Here is a 23,294-nt window from a genome sequence, read left to right as displayed (position 1 = left end):
AAATAAAGCTGCTAAATGAAGCAATGCACCTTGTCAGTGGAAGAGGGTTGGTGCTCCAGGTGTGCTGTGCTGGGAATGGTTGTGGGTTTAGGCAGGGATGGCCACAGCAAAAACTGAAAGCAGGCTGACCACATCAGTTTCTAGATGCTCCTCAGGTGTGGGGCTTGAGAACCTGTTCCTCTCAGCCCCCTGCATTAATAACAGGATGAATTAACCGATTGACATGAAAGGAGAGGTTGTCCTAAGAAAAATGACACCAAAGGTCCACAGGAGTCATTTGCTTTTAGAGATCCCGGGCCAGGTGCCAAGTATTGCATTTATGGAAGTGCCGTCTCCTTTCTCAAAAAAAACCAAAACAAAACAAAAAACCAAATTAAAACAACAAACTCCAAACCTGAAAGAAAAAAACACATCGAAACAAGAAGGCAAAATCTCTTTCAGTGGCGTGTGGGGTCCTTTCAAAGAGGGAGTGGGTTCTTTTGAGTGGGGAGCTTTGGGCGGGATGTGGGACAGGGATCATTCATCTGGCTCTAAATGTGCCACCCACTTTTGTTTTCAGAGCTGCAGAGCTAATCTGGAATCAAAATCCTGGAAAAGCACCTATAGTTTGTCTTGCCTTTATTTTTTTTTTTTTTTATTCAAATCTACGGGGCTTGTGGTTTATTCTTGCTCTGATTATGCTGCACAGTTCCAATAAATGCACGGAGCTGAAGCATTCCTGCAGGCACTTCATAGGAAATACATGTGTGTTTCTGCATGTACTCCCAGGGACAGAAAGTTGATTGTGAGGGACACAACAAAATATCCATATTTAAGAAATGTGGATTGGCTCGCTGACTTATCTCACTTATTGTACAAAGATTCACTCTAGGTTGAATTTTTTTTCTTAAATTGGATTTTAAATATGTGTTGACAGGATGAATTTGTACAGTGTGAGTAACTGCAGGGGGAAATGACAGCTCTGCTTTTGTTATTAAACTACTGTCTTGAAAATAATGGAGTGTGTACAAAAATTGATTATTATTTTGCCAATTACATTAGTGCAGCTAATAACAATCATTAAGAAAGAAATACAGAAAGCTACACACTTTCAGATATTAGAAACTGATATTCACTGGTGAGGCAAGAAATACATGTTTTTAAGGTAATTTGTCAGCAAGAATCTCCTGTTATTAATGTGAAGTAAATGCTAGATGTGTGAGCTAGAAATATTCCACTTCAAACTATGTTCATTTCTTCTTCAGTCAGCCAGAGTTAATAAACAGTACAAGAGACTTTCTAAATTTAATTTAGGATTTGCATATAAAAGGTCCTATTCTGTACCATAGTGGCACAACAGACAGGTTTTATGAAGTTAAATATTCCTTTTAATAATAGTTTATTTTAATATATTTACTAAATTAGGTACCCGAGAGAATCATCTACAACGGTGATGTGAAAATCCCTGTTACCTGAGGTCAAAAATAAAAGGTATGTTTTCCTTTTCATTAGCAATTTGCCATATTTCAGCAGGGGTGGTAATTTCACTGCTTTGTTTTCTGCTGCTAAGATGGTGCTTTTTGCTCAGCCCTGGGGAGCTGGTGACAGGCTGTGGTGCAGTTTCCTGGGCTTTTGGGTGAGGCTGATTTCAGGTGCCTGCAAGAACCACTTGCAATGATGGGGCTTTGTACTTTTGTCAGCCAGGCAGCTCTCTCGTGTCCCACACCTCATATATAATCCTTTGCAAATGTTTTCTTTCTTTTTCTTCAAATGCTAGCGTTCAGACATCAGCTATGGGGATTAAGGATGGGTCTTCTGAAGATCTCCCTCAGATCTTGATGAAAATCATGAGTCTGTGTTAGATGACTTCAGTACTTACAAATTACAATAGAGTTTAATTCACAGCACTGCTTTCCTCTGGAAATTCATGTTCATTCAATCTGTCAACATTGACTAAAAAATATGCTGCTAATGAAAATGTGGGAATTAAAACTTTCAATCCCTTCCCCTGCTAGACTCAAACAGGCACTTTATTTTTTTTTTGCCATGGAATCTGACTTTTATTGACCTTGACTATAAAAATACTAAGTGGGTTAAATGAGCATCAAGGTTGCAATGACAGATTCCTGTGTGATTTTTTTTTATGAAACCTCCTATTTTAGTTAAGAACACAGCCTGCCATACAGCCTGCCATGCTTTGATCAACGGTTAAGTGCTGTTACAAACAGCTGAATTTTATTAGCTCGTGGAATTAAGCTTGTTTAAATAAAAGATTTATTTTTTATATTTTAAAACAAATGTAAATAATAAATTAAAATAATAGATTTATTTGTCAATTTTGAAAATAAATTTAAGTAACAGATTTATTATTTAAAATTTAAGTGAGGATGGGGAGGATGTCATTGGTGCTGTAGCCTGTACATTAAATGGAACTGAGAGGAGGTTTTGATGGTGTATGGGCTGTAGGAATAGGTTTCTCAAGGAGAACTACAGGACCTTCATTTTAAGCCTGATGCTCCTCTTCCCTGAGAACACCCTAGATAGGGTTTTGCCTGCATGGCATTTTTCTTTTTCTGTTTTTCACCACTGTAAATGAGAGGGAAACCAGACCTCTTGGGTTTTTTTGTGAAAACTTTGAGTGCAATATGCTTTTTTTTGCAAGAATAGAGCCAAGTTGCTATCAGCTGGAGTAAAAACATGAAGCATGTGTTTTAATTGCTAAGGTGCAGCACTTAATTCATCAACTTGCTCCTAGGGAAACACTTCTAATTTCAATAATCCTATAGGAAAATCTGCCACGCTTCCTGTAATTTATATATGTGACTATTAGAGTTATATAAATTAGTGATATTTATTCTTTTTATTCATATAATAAAAAAGGAAATATTTTTCCCTTATCAACACTTGTGATCTCAAGACTTGCTTAGACTACTGTTCTCTGGGACAAATCCTTGTGTCTTCCTTCAGTATTTTGTGGTTATATTTTCACATATTATAGACAAAAAAAACCCCAATAAAACAACTAGCAGCAAAATCTGTTAGTTTTAAGCAAATAGCTCTTGGGTCTTGGAAGGGTTAACAAACTTTTACGGCAAGGTTCAGGCAGTTCTGACCCCTATGGTAATATTTCATCTAAGGTTACTGTTGGGAGAGAAATCAAATTTCAGCTGTGAACATGATTGACAGGTGAAAGCAAGAGAGAGAAAGACATCTGGTCAGATGGGGAATTTGGGCAGGAGAAGGACAATTCAGGGAAGTGTCTCTGTAATATTAGGAATAATAAGCTTAGATATGAAAACTCCGATCCTCCACCCTGTCTGGAGGAGAACTCACTTGATATTCATGGAGGTGGCTTGGTTGGGGGAATTTAAGACTGTACATTTATAGTAGTGGACAGTAGTCTCCACAGTCTGACTTACTAACTTGGCTCCTTTGAAGGAGTTATGTTGTTTCTGGCAAACTTTAAGGATTTCAGGGCCATTTATTTAATGACTGTGACAGGAATATTTGGTGGTTGCTGGTTAAGAGGTTCTCACCATGATGTCCCTGGCAGGTCAGGCAGCAGCAGGGGTGGTGGAGGCCAGTGCTGGTGTCACTCCATGTCCTCCCACTTCTGACAGCTTTCAGAGTAAGCACTGCAGGATGAATTTTGTGTTTATGATATACACTGTTATGCCAACAACAAAATTAGTTGCTACCCTGTAAAATACCACTAAGGGTCCATTGTGGTGTTTTACAAAGCAACTGTTATTTTCCAAGGGCTGTGTTTTGTCTTATTCCAGCTCCCAGCAGCACCAGCTAACGTCCCTTACAATATGTACTTAACCCCAGGTGTGTTTCACTGTGCTTCAGTGTATCTTATTTGGTACAGAAAAGTTTTTCCATGCTCCAATGTCATGGAATCAACAGGAATAAAATATCTCTCTCTTTCCTGATCAGCATGATGATGGTGGAAAGTACAGTTTACTTCTGACATAAAAAAAAATTAGCCAGGTTTTTTCTTAAACAGGGCAAGAAAAAATCTGTTGTTTTCTGTTTTGTTGCTGTGTGTAACAATGTTTCAGTTTTCAAAGAGGTTCTGAAGGACCTTTTTAGGGCTCCAAGGGCAGGATGAGGCAATGATGGACCCTGGGATCTAAATCACATCCTACCTACATCTCAGGTGAGAGGAGAGATCCTGAGTGGGCTTCTGGCCCAACTGAAGCCTTTGGTAAAATCACCCTTTTATTCCTGGAGCCCACACTTCCACCACAATGGAATATCTACAGGAGTGGTTGTATAATAAAAAGCAAAATCTGAATTTATATGGAGGTAGCTGAACTATGAATTCCCGGGATGGATGTTCTTATTTGGGAGTAAGGGTGGATTTCCCCCTTCCCAGTACAGCTAAGCTGCTTTCAAAATAAAATAAATTAACCAGGAAAATTCACTCTTATTCTAGGGTAGGAGTGCCCACCTAGGTAATGACTAGCACTGCAGTATAGTTTATTTCCTAATTTTCCCATATGGATGAGACCTAAACTAAGGGGAGAATAAGGAGCAGTAAAGAACAGAAATGTATTTTCTATCCCTTTTCCAGTTTGACTCTAAGACTTTTCACACAGGGGAAATCATGGCACTCGGAAAATAACATTTACTTACTTTTCACTGCTATTCCTGCATTTGCACATGCATTTTTAAAAGAGATTTGAGTTTTGTGCAAGACCTTTTGCATTCTCATACTGTTCACGTGTATTTTTGATGTGCAGTTGAGTCTGTCTGTTCATTACATCATTTCTCTTTTCATGGCTATGGCCTGGGATATCAAACTACCCAATTTCACTGCAAATTAGATCTTGTTTTTATTCCTAGACTGTACATCTGATAAAATTGAAAATTAAAGCTAAGAATTGTAAAAACAATCAAATTTCTTTGTGCATGAGCAAGTTATTTTTAACTTTATGTTGTTGAATTAACACTCCCTGTAAAATGTCTTTATTTTCCAAGACTGATATCAAGATAACTTCCATGAAATATTATTGGCAAACTTCCCACAGCAGTCAATGGGAACCTTGTATGTATTTTTCAAGCAGATGTGCTGTATTAAACCTAAATGAGAATCTTTTTTTTATCAAATGGGATGCAATATGATATTCTTGATTAAAAAATTCAGAGTAATCTCTCCCCCTCCCTTTCCTCTCCCCAAACATATTTAGTACAATTTACAGATAATTTTGCATAGGTAAAAAATAAGTTCTTGAGTGTTTATAAAAAGCAGGATTTTGCTATACCTCAAATTCCTTTCTATCTCATTCATATGAATCTGAAGTATGAAAATGTCTCAAATCTTTATGAGTGAAGAGAAAGTATATGCCATATGTAACAGCTTTTACTCCTCCAAAATTCCCAGGAAAGTCAATTTAATACTTTTCCCTGTGTTTAAAGTAAGCTCTAAAATATTTTCTGATGATGTAGTTCTTGCTGTTGTTTAGTTCTAATAAAGGATTTTAAGTGCTAAAAAAAAAAGTAATATTTTTAACATCTCTCCTGGGTTTTCTAATTTGTGCCACTTACCAAATGATTCGCACTGTACCAAAATACAGGAGATTGATGAGACAGGAAAAGTACTGATTTAACATCCCACATATAAAATTACTTCTCAGGCTCCACATATAGTCACAATGTTTAGAGAGCGAAGAAAACGGGAGTTGGGAGTCACAGTCTGACTCACTTGTGAGACTTTGACCCACTTATTTGATTCTAGATTCAGCAAATACTGAAGCACTTTAAACTTGTTATCTGAGGTTTCTTCTAAAGGTCTGTTACCGTTGATCTCTTTATATCTCAGTTTACACAGTTATAAACCTAGATAATTAATTCTTACCTTCTAGGCTTTTGTGGGAGTTAAAAAATAGCTGTAATGTTCCTTGAAGCCCTTTAATGAAAACTGGTTTATTGAAGTACTTGTCATTTACCTTACTTCATACTCTGGGATGAGAAATCACTGATGTTGCCCAGGTCCCACGCACCATTTCTACTGGAATGGGAGTTCAGTCTCCTAAGTGCACTGGGCCAGGGTTACAAAGATCAGGTGCTTTGGGAGCTGGTCATTTTCTGAATCACACATAACTTTACTCTGATTTTGAACGCGCCGAAATGTAGACAAAATCAGTTATGTGCCCCCTCTCTCTCTTAAAGACAATATGTCTTTAATACCTCTGTGTACAGAATAGCTCCTGTGCACCTGCAAGACATGCAGAGGTCACACTGTCCTTGTAATTCCTCCCCTTCCTGCCATTACCTTTTTTTCCCAAGGTTCAAGCCATTATCATTCAGCAGTTGTGCAGCTTTTCTTTTCTTCTATCCCCAAATTATTATTGTTTCCCTCCTACCTTCTACCCCTCCCGAACCATAATGGAGTCCTCAGCTGTAAATTTGCTAACTATAAAGATTTTTGCTTGAAATGTTTTGAAAATGCTGTGATAAAAAAAAAAGAAAAAGAAAAGAAAGCCTATGAGCAACACGCTGTGCCATGCTCCAGCATTGCACTTCTATAGGAAAGATAATAAAGATATTAGCACTCATATAATTTCAGATAGGAAATGAAACCAGACATGAAAGAAACACTAGCTCCAGCTGTTGAGTGGGAATCAAACTAGCTATGGGAATTACAGGTATTGTCACCGGAGACAGCCTGACTTCTGAGAAATGACCTCAGGTGTAGGAGCTTGCTGTGGCCCCTTGCAGATATTAACACCTAATTAACAATCTGCAAGAGCATCCTACATCTTAATCACCAGTGAGGTGAGAATGACAATCACAAGGAGGAGAAGGAGAAAGGAAATGGTAATTTTTCCTCTGCACGCATCATCTAATAACCATGGTTATTCAGATGCAGCTAAATGCGATTTCCTTTTAGACATTTCTGTCTATTGGAAGGCACAGTAAGTTCATTTGCTAGCAGGTAGGCAGCGGAGGTGAGAATTGAATTGATCTGAGATACTCTGAAAAATTGACCCTGAGGTCATTCCTAGTTTAAATTGGGAAGTAAGGCTGAGCTCATGTCTTCCCTTTCTTCTCTCCCCTCTTCCTATTTCCCCCTCTTTTTGTGTTTTCAGGCATATTAGTCTGTACAGCGTAATTACTTAAACATACTCTGATGGTGGGAAACCTTATTCCCTCAAAGTTAATCAAAATAAAGAGAGCTTTTGTTAGCGGTGATAGGTAATTAAATCTCGCTCGGCGTTGAGCAGGGCCTTTGTGCCGGGTTATTGACGGCAGAGCCGCACTCCCCAGCCCTTCTGCGGCAGCACAGCTCGGAGCAGGCACCAACATTCAGGCCCAGGCTAAATTTAGGAAAGGGGGTGTGAAGAAAGCTTTACTGGCCCAGGCTGTAAAGGAGAGGGGTGCATGGCAGCAGATCCTGAGTCTCCCAGAAGAAGAGCGATTTCCCTGGGGAGAGGTGCACATTTTAAAGAGGAGAAAATCAGAGGTGGCACTTCTGCATTTCTGCAATCTTCTGGCTGTGGTTTTAGCCAGAAACAGCTGTACGTGTGGATAGGAACAACCTACTAACCCAATTTCAGCTCCAGTGTAGACACCTAGGGCCAAATTCCACTTCCTATTACCTGGTGTAAATGCTCAGAAGCATGGGGGAGCTGATGGAGAGGCTCTGGGCTTAGTCTCATGCCAGAGGGCTGGTGCTAATAAAAAGCAAGAAAGTAAAACAAAGACCAGATTTACTTGATGCCACCAAAGCCAAGGCAGGAGTAGCCTCCCTGGGATCTGTGGTGATGCTCCACCTTGCCTCTGGATCACTTGGGCAGGATCCAAAGGAGTTATAATGTAATGCCTTTTAATGGATGCTTTTATGTGTGCTTCCAAACAGCTTCCACTTTCAAACGTCTTTACAAGAGAGTTAAAACAAGAGGCAGGCAGGGAATGAGGAATAAGCTCGTAAGTACATTTGTAGTCCTCATTCTGCAGAAGCTCTACCCATGGCACTCCCTTGATGTGCAAGGAACAAACTCATTCCATATTAGTTGGACCCAAATTATATTCTAATAAAGAGAGAATGGCGAAGTGAAGACAGTATTATATTAACCACTCAGCTTCCGTAGAAACTCCCATCATTTTCTTTCCTATGACAAGAGATAATCTCAGTGTTTTTTGTTCTTTGACTCCTTTAGCTTTGTTTTTATGTGTTGGCCTTGCACTAAAAAATATAACTTGACATCTTGTGTCTTCTCAGCTAAAAAGGTATCAGTTCCTGGACTTAATGTCAGCTGTACCCAGATCAAAGGCAAGAAACATAAAAGTTGACATATATTATTTATTTCATGGTTTACATCAATGATGCTTCTCTCTATCCTTTTTTGTTATTATTGCTGATGTTTTGCTCATAATGTTGCACTCACTTCTCAAAAGTGTTTGTCCCCTACAGACAAATATTCATATTAATGTAATCCATCAGCAGCTAACAAATGCCATCTCACTTCAGCATTTCCCGCACATCCAAAAATCCCATTGTTTTTGCAGGACTTGGGTGTGCAAAGAATGCAGGATCAGGCCCAGGGGTGGAATTTGGGAGCAGGAGATTTTCTCCCTCAGCCCCTGCAATGCCCGGGGTTGGCTGGAGCAGCAGCCTGGGGCGCTGGAGTGGGAGTGGGAGACGCTGCATTCCCTCCCTGCATTGTGAGCTGCTGCAGAGGCGAGAGGAATGTCAGGCTTTGAGGGGAGCAAAAGCTCTAAACAGATTTTTTTTTTCCAGTAGTTTGGGTTTTTTTTCCCTCTACCTTTCCCCACCTTTCTTGCTTGCCTTTGGAGTCCTGAGTGAGTAATACAGGGTCTGTCTTACAAGTATGTCCAGAAAACCATCTGAGATCAGTCAGAAATGCTGCTCCAACCTGTGTTTCCCTCTGACTGCTCCATTTAGTGTAAAACTTTCCTTTTTTCCTCTCTTTGTCAACAATTGTGGCAGGTTTTACTTCCTGAGTTACAGAACCAGCTGAAATGCTGAATCTGATCTTGCCCCCTACCCTCCCACGAGCTATTTTTTTTCCGCAATGAAAATAATAATGCTTGAGAACCATCCATGGCTTTTTTTGTTTCGTTTTCTTTTCGTTTCTTTTGTTTGGTTTGGTTTTATTTTAAAGCTTGCTGACAATTGTCAAATGTTCATTCTAGCAAAGAAGTCCTGGGAGGGTCTAGCCCCGCTGCACAGCCGGCAGGAATAATTTGCTGTGCTCCTTGGAGCTCAGCTATTCAGCCAATGTGTGTCGCTTTACTATTTCTTTAAAATTTAATTGGGATCAGGCAATCAAGTGTCTCCAAATTTTTTGCCTCTTCAGGCTGCAATAAAGCCACTTATAATTTATAATCAAAGTTTGGTATCGTTAAACTAAACTGTAAAACCTACTTCAGGGCTTCGGTCGTAAAATAAGTATACGATAAATATTGCAGTGGGGCTTGAGTAGCACAGCTCTAACAACAGCACCTGAATGTATATACACACACACATATTTCACACTTCCTTTTTTTTTTTTTTAGTGTGTGTGCATACGTTTAGTTCCAGAGGTAAGAAAGATGTAAATAATAGATAACTGACATGTATTTTTTCTTGGAAGGATTGAAGCTAAGATAGATTTATAGCCCAAGTAGTTAATCTAAATGCAAAATGAAGTGTTAATTCATTAAAGTCATTTATGCATCAACATTATTTTTATGTCTTTATTTATATTTTCCTGTAATGTATAGCAATGTAGTATTCATCCTGGGTTTCTTTCTGTCTGTTGACTGTACTGCTCCTTTGCTTAGATTTTTTTCTAACAAGGCAGCTCATTTAGAAAGAAATGTTTATGTGAAGTGCTTGTCAGTTGGCATTTTTACTAGTGTGCTAACCCAAAGGTAAAATATAAAGGCACGTCTTTTCCTTGCTGGCTTGTTGCTACTAGAAGGGTTCCTCCCTTGTTAGCTTGATAAATAATTTTACTAGCGGGAATCTGCTGAATTTTTATGCTTGCTGTCTATTTTCTGCTTGCTGCAAATAAATTCCAGCACTCAGAGGGCACTAAAACTCCAAACACATGGTATTTTCCCATTTTGTTGCTGGTTGCCCTGAAATATTTATTTCATCTTGTGTCTTTAATTAAATCTTTTTTTTAAAAAAAGGGTAGGAAAAAAATTCTCAAGTTATACAATTATTTCCAAATTATTATTTTAGTCTGAATTGTACCTAATATAAAGTCTTGAGTTTAAATAACACATTATCACAGGTACACTAAATGGGTAGTGTTAAATCAGTCTTCAACTACCAAATGGTTTTCCGATTAAGTGCAATGATTATTTATTGATATATTATCCCTTTAAGCATTTCTTGCAATTTATTATGTAATTTTAGTTTTCCCAGATTGCAATAAAGAAAGGTGCTTTAATTTGCCACATGAAAATTCAAGTTGAGCAAGAGAATGCACCACAAAGCTTTAGGTTATGGGTTGTCATGACATGTATGGCAGAAAAAAGTTTGCAAGAAAATAAACTGGAAAGACTAAAGTGGAAGAACAATTGGTTCATGTTTTTATTTTTTCTTTTTTAAATTTGTGCATTTTAAATTTTAATTTAATTCAAGAAAGCAAGAGTCAAACCCAAAATTCTCCCCTTCCTCCACTATAGCAAGCTCTGCTTGTCAGAGAGTGTCAGAGACTCGGTGCTCCTTGGCAGCACAACCCCACTCAGTGTCCCATGTGCCTCAATTTGGGGGCTTTGCAGCCTTGCATGGATTTTTGGGAGGTGCCTTTGGCCCTGCATGGATTTTTGGGAGGTGCCTTTTGCCAGACATTCCTTCAGCAGCGCCGGTGTTCGGATCTGCCCAGGGTCAGCTCCTCCTGTGGTGCCCGTGGGTGCTGCTGTCAGGGAAGCAGGTCACTTTGCTTCCAACAGGATCCCTCGCTGTGGGTCCTGTGGAGCAGTCCCACCTCTTCCCAAAGTTGCAGGGATGCAGCCAGCATCGATTCCTTACACACCTGCAGCTCAGGGAGTGAGCAGGGAAAGAATCTGGATGCAGGCTGGGGCTGCTGCCCGTCCCATGCCCACCCCATTGCCTCTAAAAGAGGGGATGCAGGGCAGCCAAGCAGCAGGCCCTGTTCAGACTTCTCCTCAAATAGCAGAAGAACAAATTTCTATGAAAATGGCAGGCAAATCCACACAAAATTTTAGAATTATTTGCATATTTTTAGCACAATTTATCCAAAAGCAACCCTCGAACTTTGGCCCAAATTCTTGCATTCCTACACCAACCACCCTCCCATTCATTTGCTTATTTCCATAAGAATTAGGTGATGGATCTGAGCAGTGTAAGCACATGCTGCTGCCTGGCTGCCCTGCAGACATCAGCCTTTTCACTTACATGAGCACATCCCAAATCAAGTAATTAGCTGGTGGGAAGAACTGATGCACCAGCCTTGAGCAGATAAAGGAAAAGCTTGGGCAGTGGGGCAAATTACCCTTGGGGGCTCGGCCATATAAAATCATAAGTGAAACAGGGTTGTGGGGGATCTCAGGAGGTGATGTAATCCATCCCTTTGCCATGAGGCAGGCTTACATTATCCCTGATGGATATTTGCATAACCTGCTGTTAAAGCCCCCACAGAGAGTGTGACACCTCCATGGAGCCTCTCTGGCAGACCTTCACCACCATGCCTTCTCAAAAGCATCTCTCCTTGTCTAACCCAGAGCTCAGGTCCCTCACAGCCCCGCACCAAGGACAGCGATTCCTTTCCTCTTTGCTCTGACCCTTTGCATATTTGAAGGCTGTTGTTATGGCTTGCAGCAGTCCTTTTCTCTAGACTAAACAGCTCCACGTTTTCTAGGCTTTCTTCATAGGTTATGGTCATGACATTGTTATTTAATGTCTTGTCTGAAGAGTCTGCATACAGTAAACTTGCTGGAATTCAATTTACCTGTGTTGAAAAGGTCTGTGAGGATGCTGCCTGGAGGCTTTACAGCATCTGAAAGAGGAATAATTTAATTCTCACTCTGATATTCTGTCTTTTGCAGGATGGAGGGTACAGAGCATTTCTTTACCTGGGAGTGTTAACTGCAGCCTTCCCACAAATTTACCCTGGTAACAGGAATATTGTAGTGCATCGTGCAGCCAGACTGTAATGACAAGCTTTAAGAAACATGTTTTAACATTTTATAATTTTATATATGAAAGTAAGAATGTGAGATAGGATTCTGCCTCTGTGGTTGTAGGTAACACCTTGGGGTGTACAAGGTGCTGCATGCATAATCTGTCCCACAGGTTTCATGAATTTCAAAAGCAGCTGAGCAGCTACAGCCACCTGCACACCACCTTTCCTTCTGCTGGTATTGCTGCTCAGCTTCAGTTTGGGAAGATACAGATTTTCCATTGTGACAGAAGGAAGTTTTCCATGGATGAAAAAATGCCATAGATGAAAGTGAACTTAAGAGAATTTCTTGGCCATCTGTCTGGACTTTGCTCTTGACTCTTAACTTGCTTTTTTAACAGTTGAAAAATACATTTTGTGCTCTGTCAGTGAAGATTCTCTTTGCTCCTTGGAAAAAGAAAAGAGGGAATACAGAACCTGCTAATTCTGTTTCTCTCATTGACTTCCAGTGTCTTGCCTGGGAGGTTGGTAGGGAGATATGCTGGAGCAAACCAAAAGTATTTACTTGTGAGTAAATATTCCCCAGGGACTTTTCTTCTCAGATATGCTGGCACAAATTGCTCTGCAGTGGGATTAATCTTCATGGCAGAGTACCAGGCAGCATCTCCTGGAGGTGGATTTAAATTTTGTAGGATTTTGGCTTCCCAACTGAAGGCTTAACCAAACCCTGTCTTGAAAAGTGATAATGGATGTGCACATGATGCCACCTCACCAAGACAGACCAAGTGCCACTTCTGGAGGTAAAATTTGACAGATTTTGAAAGGTGATAGTTGGGGTATTCATACTTATAGTATACTTTTATGAGAAGATGATAAGAATGTCCCTTTGTGATACAAGTATCTCTTTCTTCTTTGAGCTTCTGCCTCTGCATTATATACATCCTCTTTCTTATAAACCTGCTTTGGACATCCATATGCCCCCAGTGATTACCTCATCAACTTAAAAAGTTGTCTCATCTAAAAGTGTGGATTTTCTGTACACAATGAGAGTGCATGCAGAATCAGGGAAAGCAGCAGTCAAGTCAAATAAATATTTTACCCCAAGTATTTTATAGCTCTAAAGGAAGATCTTGTTGAGAAATATTCATGGAACTCTGTTATGTAGAACGCAAAATGAGAGTGACCTTGCTGAGCCATGGGCTCAAGTCACAGATGTAGCAGCAGAAAAGAAAATATATGCTTCCTTGCTTAAAGAATGGAGTTAGGGACCAGTTCTTAGCAAGGGAAAGAAGAGAGAGGGAAATGTATTGTCTTCCTCTCAGTAGTTCATTTTTCTTTGCAAAGTGATTAATGCATTACTATAGCGAATTTATTGTATAGCCTGATTACCATTGCCTAATAAATCTAAACAACTGTGACTGTCATGGTGATAAGGCTGGAATGATTTTGTCTCTCTTTAAAAAGGTTTATAAGTTAAGCTTAACTTTTAGCTTTCTGTATTTCTGGGATAAAATTTATATTGGCCATTACAGCTCTATCTGTTTGAAACTGCACCAAAAGGAAATAAGTTTTTCAAAAGGACAGTTTATTATAGGAAGAGTTTTACCTTCACTCAATTTGCAAAAGAAAGTGAACATCAGCATTAAAATGGAAATGAAGTTCAGGAGAAAATAATAACTCAGTTGTTTAAAAAAGGTTTTAACATTTAAAAGGGACTTTGCAAATATCAAGGATGGACAACCCAATTAAATTAACTGCATTACAGTCACAGCCGTTAACACCTCACGCTCAGCTTTTCTCAGGCTATTGGAGTTTGCTGAGGGCTTGTCTATGCCTGGATGAAACTTCCTACGAGCTGCAGGAAGAAGGGCTTGTGATAATAAGATTAATTTTCTTTGAACCACAGGGAAAGTGGTGCCCCACTATTGATGCTGTGGCCATGCTGAGCCAGAGACTGGGCAAGTGCTGGGCTTGAGTCTTGGATCTCTTGGCCACACAGGAATTTCCCACTGCCCACACTCCACTCCACTCTGTCACTTCAAACATGGAGATAATTTGTTTCTTTCTTTATCCTTCCCTCTCTCCCTGAACACGTGTGAAAGCACTCTGCACCTCTGTACTGCAGTGGTTCATGACTGTTCTGGCAGAGTGCTGTGATGAGCATCATTCTCATGAGAACACCCAAGCTTTGGAGGGTGTGATGTGGAAAGAGATCAAGTTTCAAGTGCAGGGATGTCCATTTAGACCCTTTTTTCCCCCATCAGCCATAAGGAACCAGTGCAGGGCACTAGCAGGGTGCGTTAGTAGCAGGGGAGCTTCCATGTCCTAAGTTTCCTACTCTTTCCCCAACTCCTGCCCACCACCATGTCTCACAATCTCTCCCTCAGAGCAGCACCAGCTGCTTTTGCATCTTTGTACATCTTGGTCCATTATTGCTTTGTCTTCCTCCAGATCTTCTGCACAAAACTTGGGACCAAGGCAGAGAATGTGGCCTATTTAGTCAGCAGAAAACTCAGCTGTCATTTGAGCTGTAAGTTGTAAACTGCAAATTGCTTCCAAAAAGGTGCAGGTGAAATTTATTGTAGTTTATATTTTACAAATTTTAAGGTCTTTGCCTGATTTTAAGCCCTGGCATTTTTTCCTTCTTTCACATTTTTTTCTCAGTTGCATTGTAGATTATCTTGAAGCCAGTAGAGTTCAAAAGGTCTCTATTTAGATATGAATCACTTCATTCAGGAATAAAGAAGAAGAAAAAAAAAAAGTTACTTGGTACAATCTGGTACAATCAAGTATCATGAAGGGAAAAAAAGCCTTAAGCTGTTGCATAGGCTTTCAAAGACTCAAAGACTTCTTTTTTTCCCTGGGTATGTTGAACATCTTGAAAATAAACCAGGGTGTTTCAAAAGAGAAGATAGATGTGTCTGTGCAAATAAGCATTGCATTTGGAATTGGTGCCTCTGGTTGTTAAACAGAATCCTTGTTTAACGTCCTCATTAAGAACTGTGACTTACCACCAGTTTTATGAAGATCAAGTCATTTACTTTTAAAGTAAATTAAAGCAAATTTCTCTGTGGTGACAAGTCAATAAAACAATGGAAGGCTCAAGTTTTTCAATCAACCAACATCTGTTCCTTGTTTTCCTCTAGATGTAGATGGCCTGTGTGCAGCAATAGGTGAACAGAGTAAGCGCCAATAGCTGTAACGGTGTGGGGGTTGTTCTGGATATTTTTTTGTGGGTGATATGGGTTGGATTTGGTTTTTTGTTTGTTTCTTTGCTTGTTTGTTTCAACACGGTGTTTGTTTATCACCATAAGGTCTGCCCACTTTTGGAAAGGGCAATTTTGTAGTTTCTGTGGCAGCATGTTCAGAGCTCCTGTGACACGTGAGCAGTGACAGCCGATGGCTCCGATGCTGCATTTCTCTGCTGGAAGCACAGTAAGCTGTTTCAGGGTAGTGTAAGTGGTGAACCACTTCTTGGAAACCCAGTCAGCACAAATGAGGTCCCGTCTTTTGTCCGAGCCACCCACACTGGCAGCAGACACCTCTGAAGTTGAGGGATGTTCTTTGAGCCGTGGTGGGAACTAGGTTGTATAAAAACCTCACTGAAACCACTTCCATGCCCTAATCACGCGTAACCTCTTTGTCTTTAAACATTGTCTCAGAGAGAAGCCAGCAGATGAAACCCAAGGTATCAGGTCCATTTTAATTTCAACAAGTGCAGGATGAGAACGGTGCTGTGTTTGTTTTAAAGGTTCCGGAGGGTTTGGCATTTGCTGGTGTGAGAACTGGCTCCCTGCTGTGTGAAATGTTCACATGTGGATTTGTGCTGTGTGGGAAATGCTGGCAGAGTGGAAAAGAGAGGGGAAGATCTGCTGGGAAAGTAAGAGGAGGCTGAATATTATTCACTTGGGGCACAAGTATTTTCCTAATTCCTCTTGAGATGGTAGTTTGTCTTGGACAGCATAGCATTGACTTTTGGAATGGTTGAGGAGGACAGGAAGTCATTACAGGATTCATATAAAAATTAGGGAGCTCAGGATCATTTTAGACATTTTAAAAAATGTCAGTGAACGTCCAGAGGCCTTTGCTGCTGAAACTATCTCACCCTTTGAAATCTGCCTGCTTATACATGGTATTGGACCCCATTTTCTGAGGTGTAGGTATATCTTTTATCTCATGGTGTCTTCTTCTGAACCCACACATTGAAGACATTTGGTGGGAAAAGTTTGCCCTCATTCAGACTTTTATGGGGCCAGGAAATGGTCTGCTCTACATTATGGGAAATGAGTAATTAGGTTTCATCAAATTCAAGGTACCTGGCTGTGGGAAACAGTCAACTTCTCCTTGTTAGTTTTTCTAGAAAAGAATTAACAAGTTTTTTGCATGCTTCTGTTATGCTACACTAGATTTTAACATATAGAAGTACATAGATTTATGGAGCAGCTCTGAAATCTCCATTTTGTCCAAAGGATAAATAATATAATTACCATCATTAAAACCACAAAAAACTCCAACCAAACAACCAACCAACAAACCAACCAAAACTGATACCCAAAACCTGGTGAGTTTTGGATGATAAAAGAAATTGTAACATCTAATCCATTCCAAGAATAGTTTGGTAATTGCTGCCTATTTGCAGCTTAATAACTGAATATGGGAAAGTATCAATTTAAATAGCTTTCTCTGCTTTCTCATTGTCCACATAAAGAGATGCTGCACTCAGTCAAAGGAGGAAACAGATGAGTCAACCAGTCAAGATGCAGCTTTCTGGGGTATGAGCTGTCATGACATGGGGGTTCCTGCTCAACTCCTCTTTTCCATGTTTTCAGTGAGCTTTGGAAGGCTCTGTGATCACCATGCTTGGACTCATGATATGCAGGAGATGTACACCCAATGGCAATGCACAAATGCCTCTTGGTAGGAAAAGTGTTTCCTGGGAGCACTGACCCATGGCGATCTGCAGCCAGCACAGGGCAGGAGCCTGCTGTGGGAAGGGTCAGGGACCACTAAGGAACAGCCATGCTGCTCCCAGTGGGGACATCTTGGCAGCTTCTTGCACCCAGTCTCTGGCAGCACTGAGGTCAGATCTTTTTAAGGAAGCTCATTTAAAATGAGAGACGGCGTTTTATTTTTTAAGTGTCATGGTGATTTTAGATGTCAAGAGAAACCACAGGAATCAGGCCATCCAGAGCCAGCTCCCTTCCTTATGTTGATGATTGATAGAGATGAATTCCCAAGTGCAGCACAGATTGATCTTAACCCCGAGCTTTGTGCTCCACCTCAAGCCAGTAGCCCAAATTATTCCTGCCATGAAATGTCCTGTGAGAGGTCAGAAAGGAGATCTCCCTACCTACATTGGAACAACAAGGCATTGTAGCAACAACTGCCAGGTTTTTGCTCCTTACTGCCAGTTTTATTACTACTATTTTATTTTTTTTTTGCAGGACCAGAGGTGGGACATACATCTTCCCTTTGACCCTGGCCTCCCCAAGTTATATTCCTCTTTATCTCTTCCCTTCTTACTTTTAGTCATGTAGATAGAAGGGGAAAAAATCTCAGTCAGTCCTGCTCATTGAACACTGCTCCTTCCATTTATCCTTTCAGGATTAAATCAGACTTTCACCAAATTCAGTATAAAATCTTCTTAAGATTTTGGTAGTGGTTGTTCTGAACTCTTACCAAAACCGTAGAAGTCTTAAAGCATAAATGGATATCCCTCAAAGGCAACCCTGTTTTGTGAGCATTTCCTGCTGCATGAGGAGCGCTCTCCGTTTCTCTGGGTTCAGGAGGAGGGTTGGCGCTCAGCTCCTCCTGGGAGCTGCTCAACCCTGGGCAGGATGGGACCATTTGTGGGGCTAATTCTGAAGTCCATTCATGTACCTGTTTGAATCCCCAGGTCATACAGTTTATCTAGAGATCTGCTCAGAGGTGAGTGTAAAATAATAGTGCTTTGCACTTCCTGGGTGTCTTTCATATTTTCAAATATTTATTAAATAGCCCTCCAAACAACCCTGTGAGCAGATAAGAGATGTATGGATATGGCTCTTTTCATGCATCAGTGGAACCCAGCAGCTGTCTGGCTCTGAAAAACAACCCTGCTCCCAGTTTGGGGCAGATTAGGAAGTGGATAAAAAACATGTATCTTGTTGAGGGTGCAGAGAGAATTTAGTTAGATGAAATTTAATTACCTGTACTGGAGCTTGGCCAGAAAGTCAAGGCTCCCTCCCCTCCTTTCATTGCTTTCACTGTGGAGTCTGTAACTCCATCAGGTTTTCACCCTGTTTGAAGCTTGGTCTTGCACCTGGTTCTGGCTTGAGTGGACATTGAACTCAGATCAGGAGCCCTTTCTGGAACTCTGCACCTGTATTTTTTCCACAAATATTTACCCCTGTGCTTTTTTTCCTGACAAAGTTTTTACACTGAGATTCCCTCTCTGATATCCCCAGGGCACTTGGAGATGCACAGCATGAATTCTCTTTTGTTTGCCTTTGCAGTGTGTAACTCTAGAGCATAAAAACATTGAAGCTAGAACTCAGATTTTCTCTATTTTGTGTTAATGCTTTTTATTAAATCTCCAGGCTCTCTTTAAAGCTTCACAGATAGCAATTTATTGCAAAGCTACATTTACAGTATTTTATGTCCAGTGTAATTGCTTGTTTCATCTAATTCAGATTATACTGGCATATAAGAAAAACTATCTCAACATAAGAAGATATGAATTATTAATCAAGAAAGTTTTGGAATTAAGATTTTAAATGTACATTCCAGATATATGTGTAACATTTAGAAACAGATCTGAAAATACTTGTGTGATGTGCTTTAATCAAATTTGAAAAGAAAGTAACCAATGCATCAAATGTTAGAAAGGAATTGACCAATAAATCAAATCTGGAAATGGAAGTGATGGATAAATCAGGTTTAAAAAAGCAGAGAACCAATATGTCAAGTGCACAGTGTGTTTATTAAAGTAAGGAATTTCTTGGAAGTGACTGAATCTATGTGCTACATTCATGCTATTAAATACCTGAAATCCTTCAATAGCAAATTAAACATGCAGGTGTACACAGACACACGTCCTCTCTACATGTACACAAAATAGGCACACACATTCCTTTGCAGTGCTTTCAGCCACACTAACAGCATATGATATCCTAGGTGTACCCAGGATTTCAGTTTGAAATGTCTCCATTTCAATAATCTCATGTAACTGGACCTGAACACCTCATGTTTCCAGCTCTTTTATAAATAGCAACTGTTAGTATAGTCCAGATTTTAAAAATTATGGGACATGCCTTGTTCTGAAAGCTTTCTGCTTTTGTTTTCTGATTCTGATTGTATACTAGCAGCAGCACAAACTCCTTTAGCTAATTCAAAGTATTTTGATAGACAGTTTGGGCCCAAAGCATATTTTCAAGATCAAGACTATAAAAATCTCACTATGGAAAAATCATCATTTGCCTCACTGACTTTGATTTACATCTATGTTACAGAGCCATGAAATTTAAAATAAGATGATCTAAATTGTCCTATAATAATGTGGGCATGAACGTATACTCCTGGTGGCAGAGTTTCCCTGTCACTACACCAAATGAAATCTAGTTTTTAGTGCCAATCAGTTAGGCATCATTAACCCTTTAAGAATTTTATTAGCATTCTCACAAAGCTTTTCATCATGTAACAAATGTTTTCAGACTAAACTTCTTGAGGTCAAAGAATCCAAGCCAGAAAGATTTAGGACATTTTTGTCCTCTGCAATATTATGTATACAATCTCCATCATACCAAATATAAATTATTAGCAGTGGTTTTTAAAAGCTTGCAAAAATGCAGCGTTTGTGTTAAAAAGCAGTCCTTCATAAGCTGTCCTCATGTGCTCCTCCCCCTCATCCTTTTTTTGCTGTATAGTAGAAAAATTACTCTGTACATGCATCCTCCAGGATCCAGAAATGAAAATTGCTTTGCATTTGCTATTACATTATGGTGCTCTCCATTCTGGTTTTTTTTTTTTCCTCAGTTCATGTTGTTCTTTTTGCAATAAGTGTATGTTTGAATTGAATTGAAGAGTAGCATATTAAAGAACTGGTTTTCATAGCTGTTTATGTCCTTTCATCCAAAGAAGTGTGAGAAAAGCAATCAAGGCTTCAGATTGACATGCTAAAGCAAGAACTATCAGAAAAAGCATCTTGCTGTTGGAGTGTGGAATATTTGCATACCCAATGTATTTGTATTAGATCAGACCAAACCAAGGTATTTATAGAACCAGCTTCAGCCTGTGGTCAGGCTCATAATGAACAACTGATTTAGTTTCAGGTAAAGTAATTATTAATCTATTCCCCCCAACTTTATGCCTCTGAATGTGTCAAAATTTAGCATCTATAACCCTGACTCAGTGTATTATTCAGACTTTCCATCACCCTGTTTTTCAGCAGATGGCATCTGGGTGACTTGCAGTCTTATGAGTGGGATTTACGAAGTGAAATAGAGAAGCTTAAAAAGTAATTGCAGAGACAGGAGGAAAAATTAGAAATTAATATCACTGTAGGAAATTGAAGCAGCCTCATGTGGACGCGAAATTCTCAATTGGTAGCTTTTACATCAAAAGTGGGGTTTGATTTGTATTTATTGCAGTATAAATAATGTGGTGCAGGCAGCAGTATTGTATTCAGTAATTTCTCTTGCAGATATTTGGGATGAACTTCCTATGAAAGACAAGTGAGTAGGGAGGGAGCTGTATGACTGCTACTCCTCTGATCACAGAGAGCACTGCATCTTTCAGCTGGGATTTTGGGAAAGATGCTGCCTGTGCAGTTCAAGTAAAACATCCTGTATTTTTTGGCTCAAAATAGCTCACGTTAAGGTTTTGCTGATGAATCGATGTGGCCCATGGAACAACCTGAATTACTCACTGAGACAATGTGAATGTGTGTGAACTCAGGTTGGGTAAACTGTTTTAAGGGAAAGATGAAAACTCAGAAAATCAGGAGTACAGCTCATATAACTGGCTGAAAGAGATGTTTGAATGCTATTGATTCTTTTAAGCAATATTTATAATAGATTTGCACAGCAGCAATGGTACTGAGAGTAATTTTCTCTGCAAAAGGGGTAATGGTGAAATAAGGGATCAACATCATGGGTTACAAGACCCCCACTGCTGAAATTTAGAAGAAATATGTGCCACATTTTGCTTAGGAGACAGTTAAAAGCACAACTTTCCTACATTGAGGTGCCTATCCAGTAGGAATCCTGTGTCACCAGTGAATAGATATTCATGGCCAGCTCCAGGTAATCTGTGCTGAGAGTCCTACAGAAATTCCCAAGGGAATATGTTAATCTGGACTTGCTGTATGTGTGTTGGCACTGTGGTACAGTCATGATTTTGAAAGAAAGCATAGCTATGACGGGTGATTTGTTCTTTCAGTGCTAGCTCTGCAGGTTTTTTGGACCAAAATCCCCATGTAAGTACAAAATTAACTTGATCCCCAGCCTCTCTGATTTGAGTCAGACTCAGCTGTATGTGCCTAAGTATGGACTTAACACTTTAATGAATCAAGATCTAAATTCACATCTTCCTAAGACTAATGCTCAAGAATGAAAAGGTTATTTGTCTGTCCTAGTGGAATCCTTTTTGGTATAACACATTTGACAGCTCTATGTAAATTCACAGTGGTGTATGAAATACTTTTCCCCATCATATACTGTCTTTGTCACTACCTTCTCTTAACCTTTATCTCAGTAGAAAAAAATATTTAGAAAAGCACACATGAAAAAGGGGTGCTAAAAAACTTACTGCCCAAAAACATAGAAATTGTTTTAACTAAACCTTTTTGAGGCTTAAGGAACTTCAAAAAGAAATTTGGAATCATAAAAAATACTGAAGGTATTCCTTTTTTTTGTTGTTGTTGCTTGAAAAATGAAAGTAATGGCTTCAAAATGTGTGCACTGAAGAGAGGCTTTTGTTCTGACAGCTTGTACATCAAATTTCAGCATTAGTGGGTTTGAAATGGTAAGAGTTAGAATTTGATAAAACAAGCTTTTGGGGGTCCTTTCTCTAAAAGATTCCTGCATGAAATATGAATCCAGAAGAAAATCATGGAAGTAGAGAGGAAGTTTTTAACTCTATAGAACTGTTAAGAAAATAATAGTGCAAGATATGCTTTGAGATAATGGCAGGAATTTTGCTGTTGTATTGTCACTGTCAAAATCAGCCTATTTGCTGCAGTTCTATAGTGTTTAGACATAGGAAAACGTAGAATTTCAACCCTGTCCAAGCACAAAAAAGAATTTTTGAAGTTTGATTGGTTTATTCTTTCTTCATATTTTCATTTTTGTACTCTTTCTACATTTCTCAAGCACTGTGACAACACCTGATGAAATGTAAAAGGTTTTTTGAAGTGTTTTTGGAAGTTGTATGTGATATTTAACATTAGCGAAATTGGCATCAAAAAAGCAGAAGTGAAAGATATTTTTCCCGTATTAGCTGTCATCATTCAGGTCCTGTGTCCCAGGGTCTGGGACAGTGCATCTGTGGGACTTCAGCCAGAGAAGAAGGTTTGGATTTGCACATGAGCAGTTTCTCGTGAAGAAGCAGTGCCTGAACAAGACTGAGCAGAGTGTGGTTGAGGCTTGAAAATTTGGGGCAGGTATTTTGAGAAGCAGAGCTGCGATGCTCAGCAGGAGCGTGGGGCTGGAGCAGGGATGAGGGGCAGCCCTGCTGTGAGCTGGGAAAGCTCTTCTGACTGGTGCCGAACACTTGGGTGGGACCAAGGTCAGGGGACATTCCCCTTCCTCACCTCGGTTTGAAACGAAGGTGTAAAGAGAGTAAACCTGCTCTCCCTTCCAGGATGATCCAGCCTGATGGGTTGGGTCCTTTGCAAAGAGGGAAAGAGCAGAGCCTGAATTCAGGGAGGAGATGGAAGGGGCTGGAGCTGTCGAGGCGATATCCATATCCCCTTCTTCTCAAAGAGCTTAGCAAAACAAAATAGAGAAAGAAAAGCCTCCAACAGCAGGGAGTGAACGGCTGGAATTTCCTTAATATTAGCTGAGCTTTAGGCAGCAAGCCTTAATGTGGAGAATTATTTTTAATTAATAGCTTTTCCCCTACTTTGGAGCTCAGCGGGAGGATCTTCTTTGCATTGCACAAGGAGGGGAGATAGGAGCAGTCCCAGTTTTGTAACTGGTAACTATTTCAGGCCAACTGCATTGCCTGGAA

At 39.8% G+C, this 23,294-nt stretch overlaps 1 protein-coding gene across 4 annotated transcripts in view; it reads left to right on the top strand.

The window, feature by feature from the left end:
- MAF (MAF bZIP transcription factor) overlaps positions 1 to 23,294 on the top strand; it is a 196,081-nt gene that overhangs the window by 11,662 nt on the left and 161,125 nt on the right. For 3 of the 4 annotated variants that reach the window (XM_021541211.3, XM_021541212.3, XM_085589261.1), the window contains exon 2: positions 1,405 to 1,470. In XM_021541211.3, the coding sequence (XP_021396886.1) occupies positions 1,405 to 1,438 (34 nt within the window). In that variant the 3' untranslated portion in view covers positions 1,439 to 1,470. Of the gene's footprint in view, positions 1 to 1,404; positions 10,747 to 10,777; positions 21,818 to 23,294 lie in introns of those variants that run through there. The other variant, XR_014957758.1, reaches the window with a different exon arrangement.

The sequence above is a fragment of the Lonchura striata genome, chromosome 11 (assembly GCF_050655825.1).
Source record: "Lonchura striata isolate lonStrDom1 chromosome 11, ASM5065582v1, whole genome shotgun sequence".
In the NCBI taxonomy this organism is placed as follows: Eukaryota; Metazoa; Chordata; class Aves; order Passeriformes; family Estrildidae; genus Lonchura; species Lonchura striata.
This window is presented reverse-complemented; position numbering and strand designations above follow the sequence as displayed.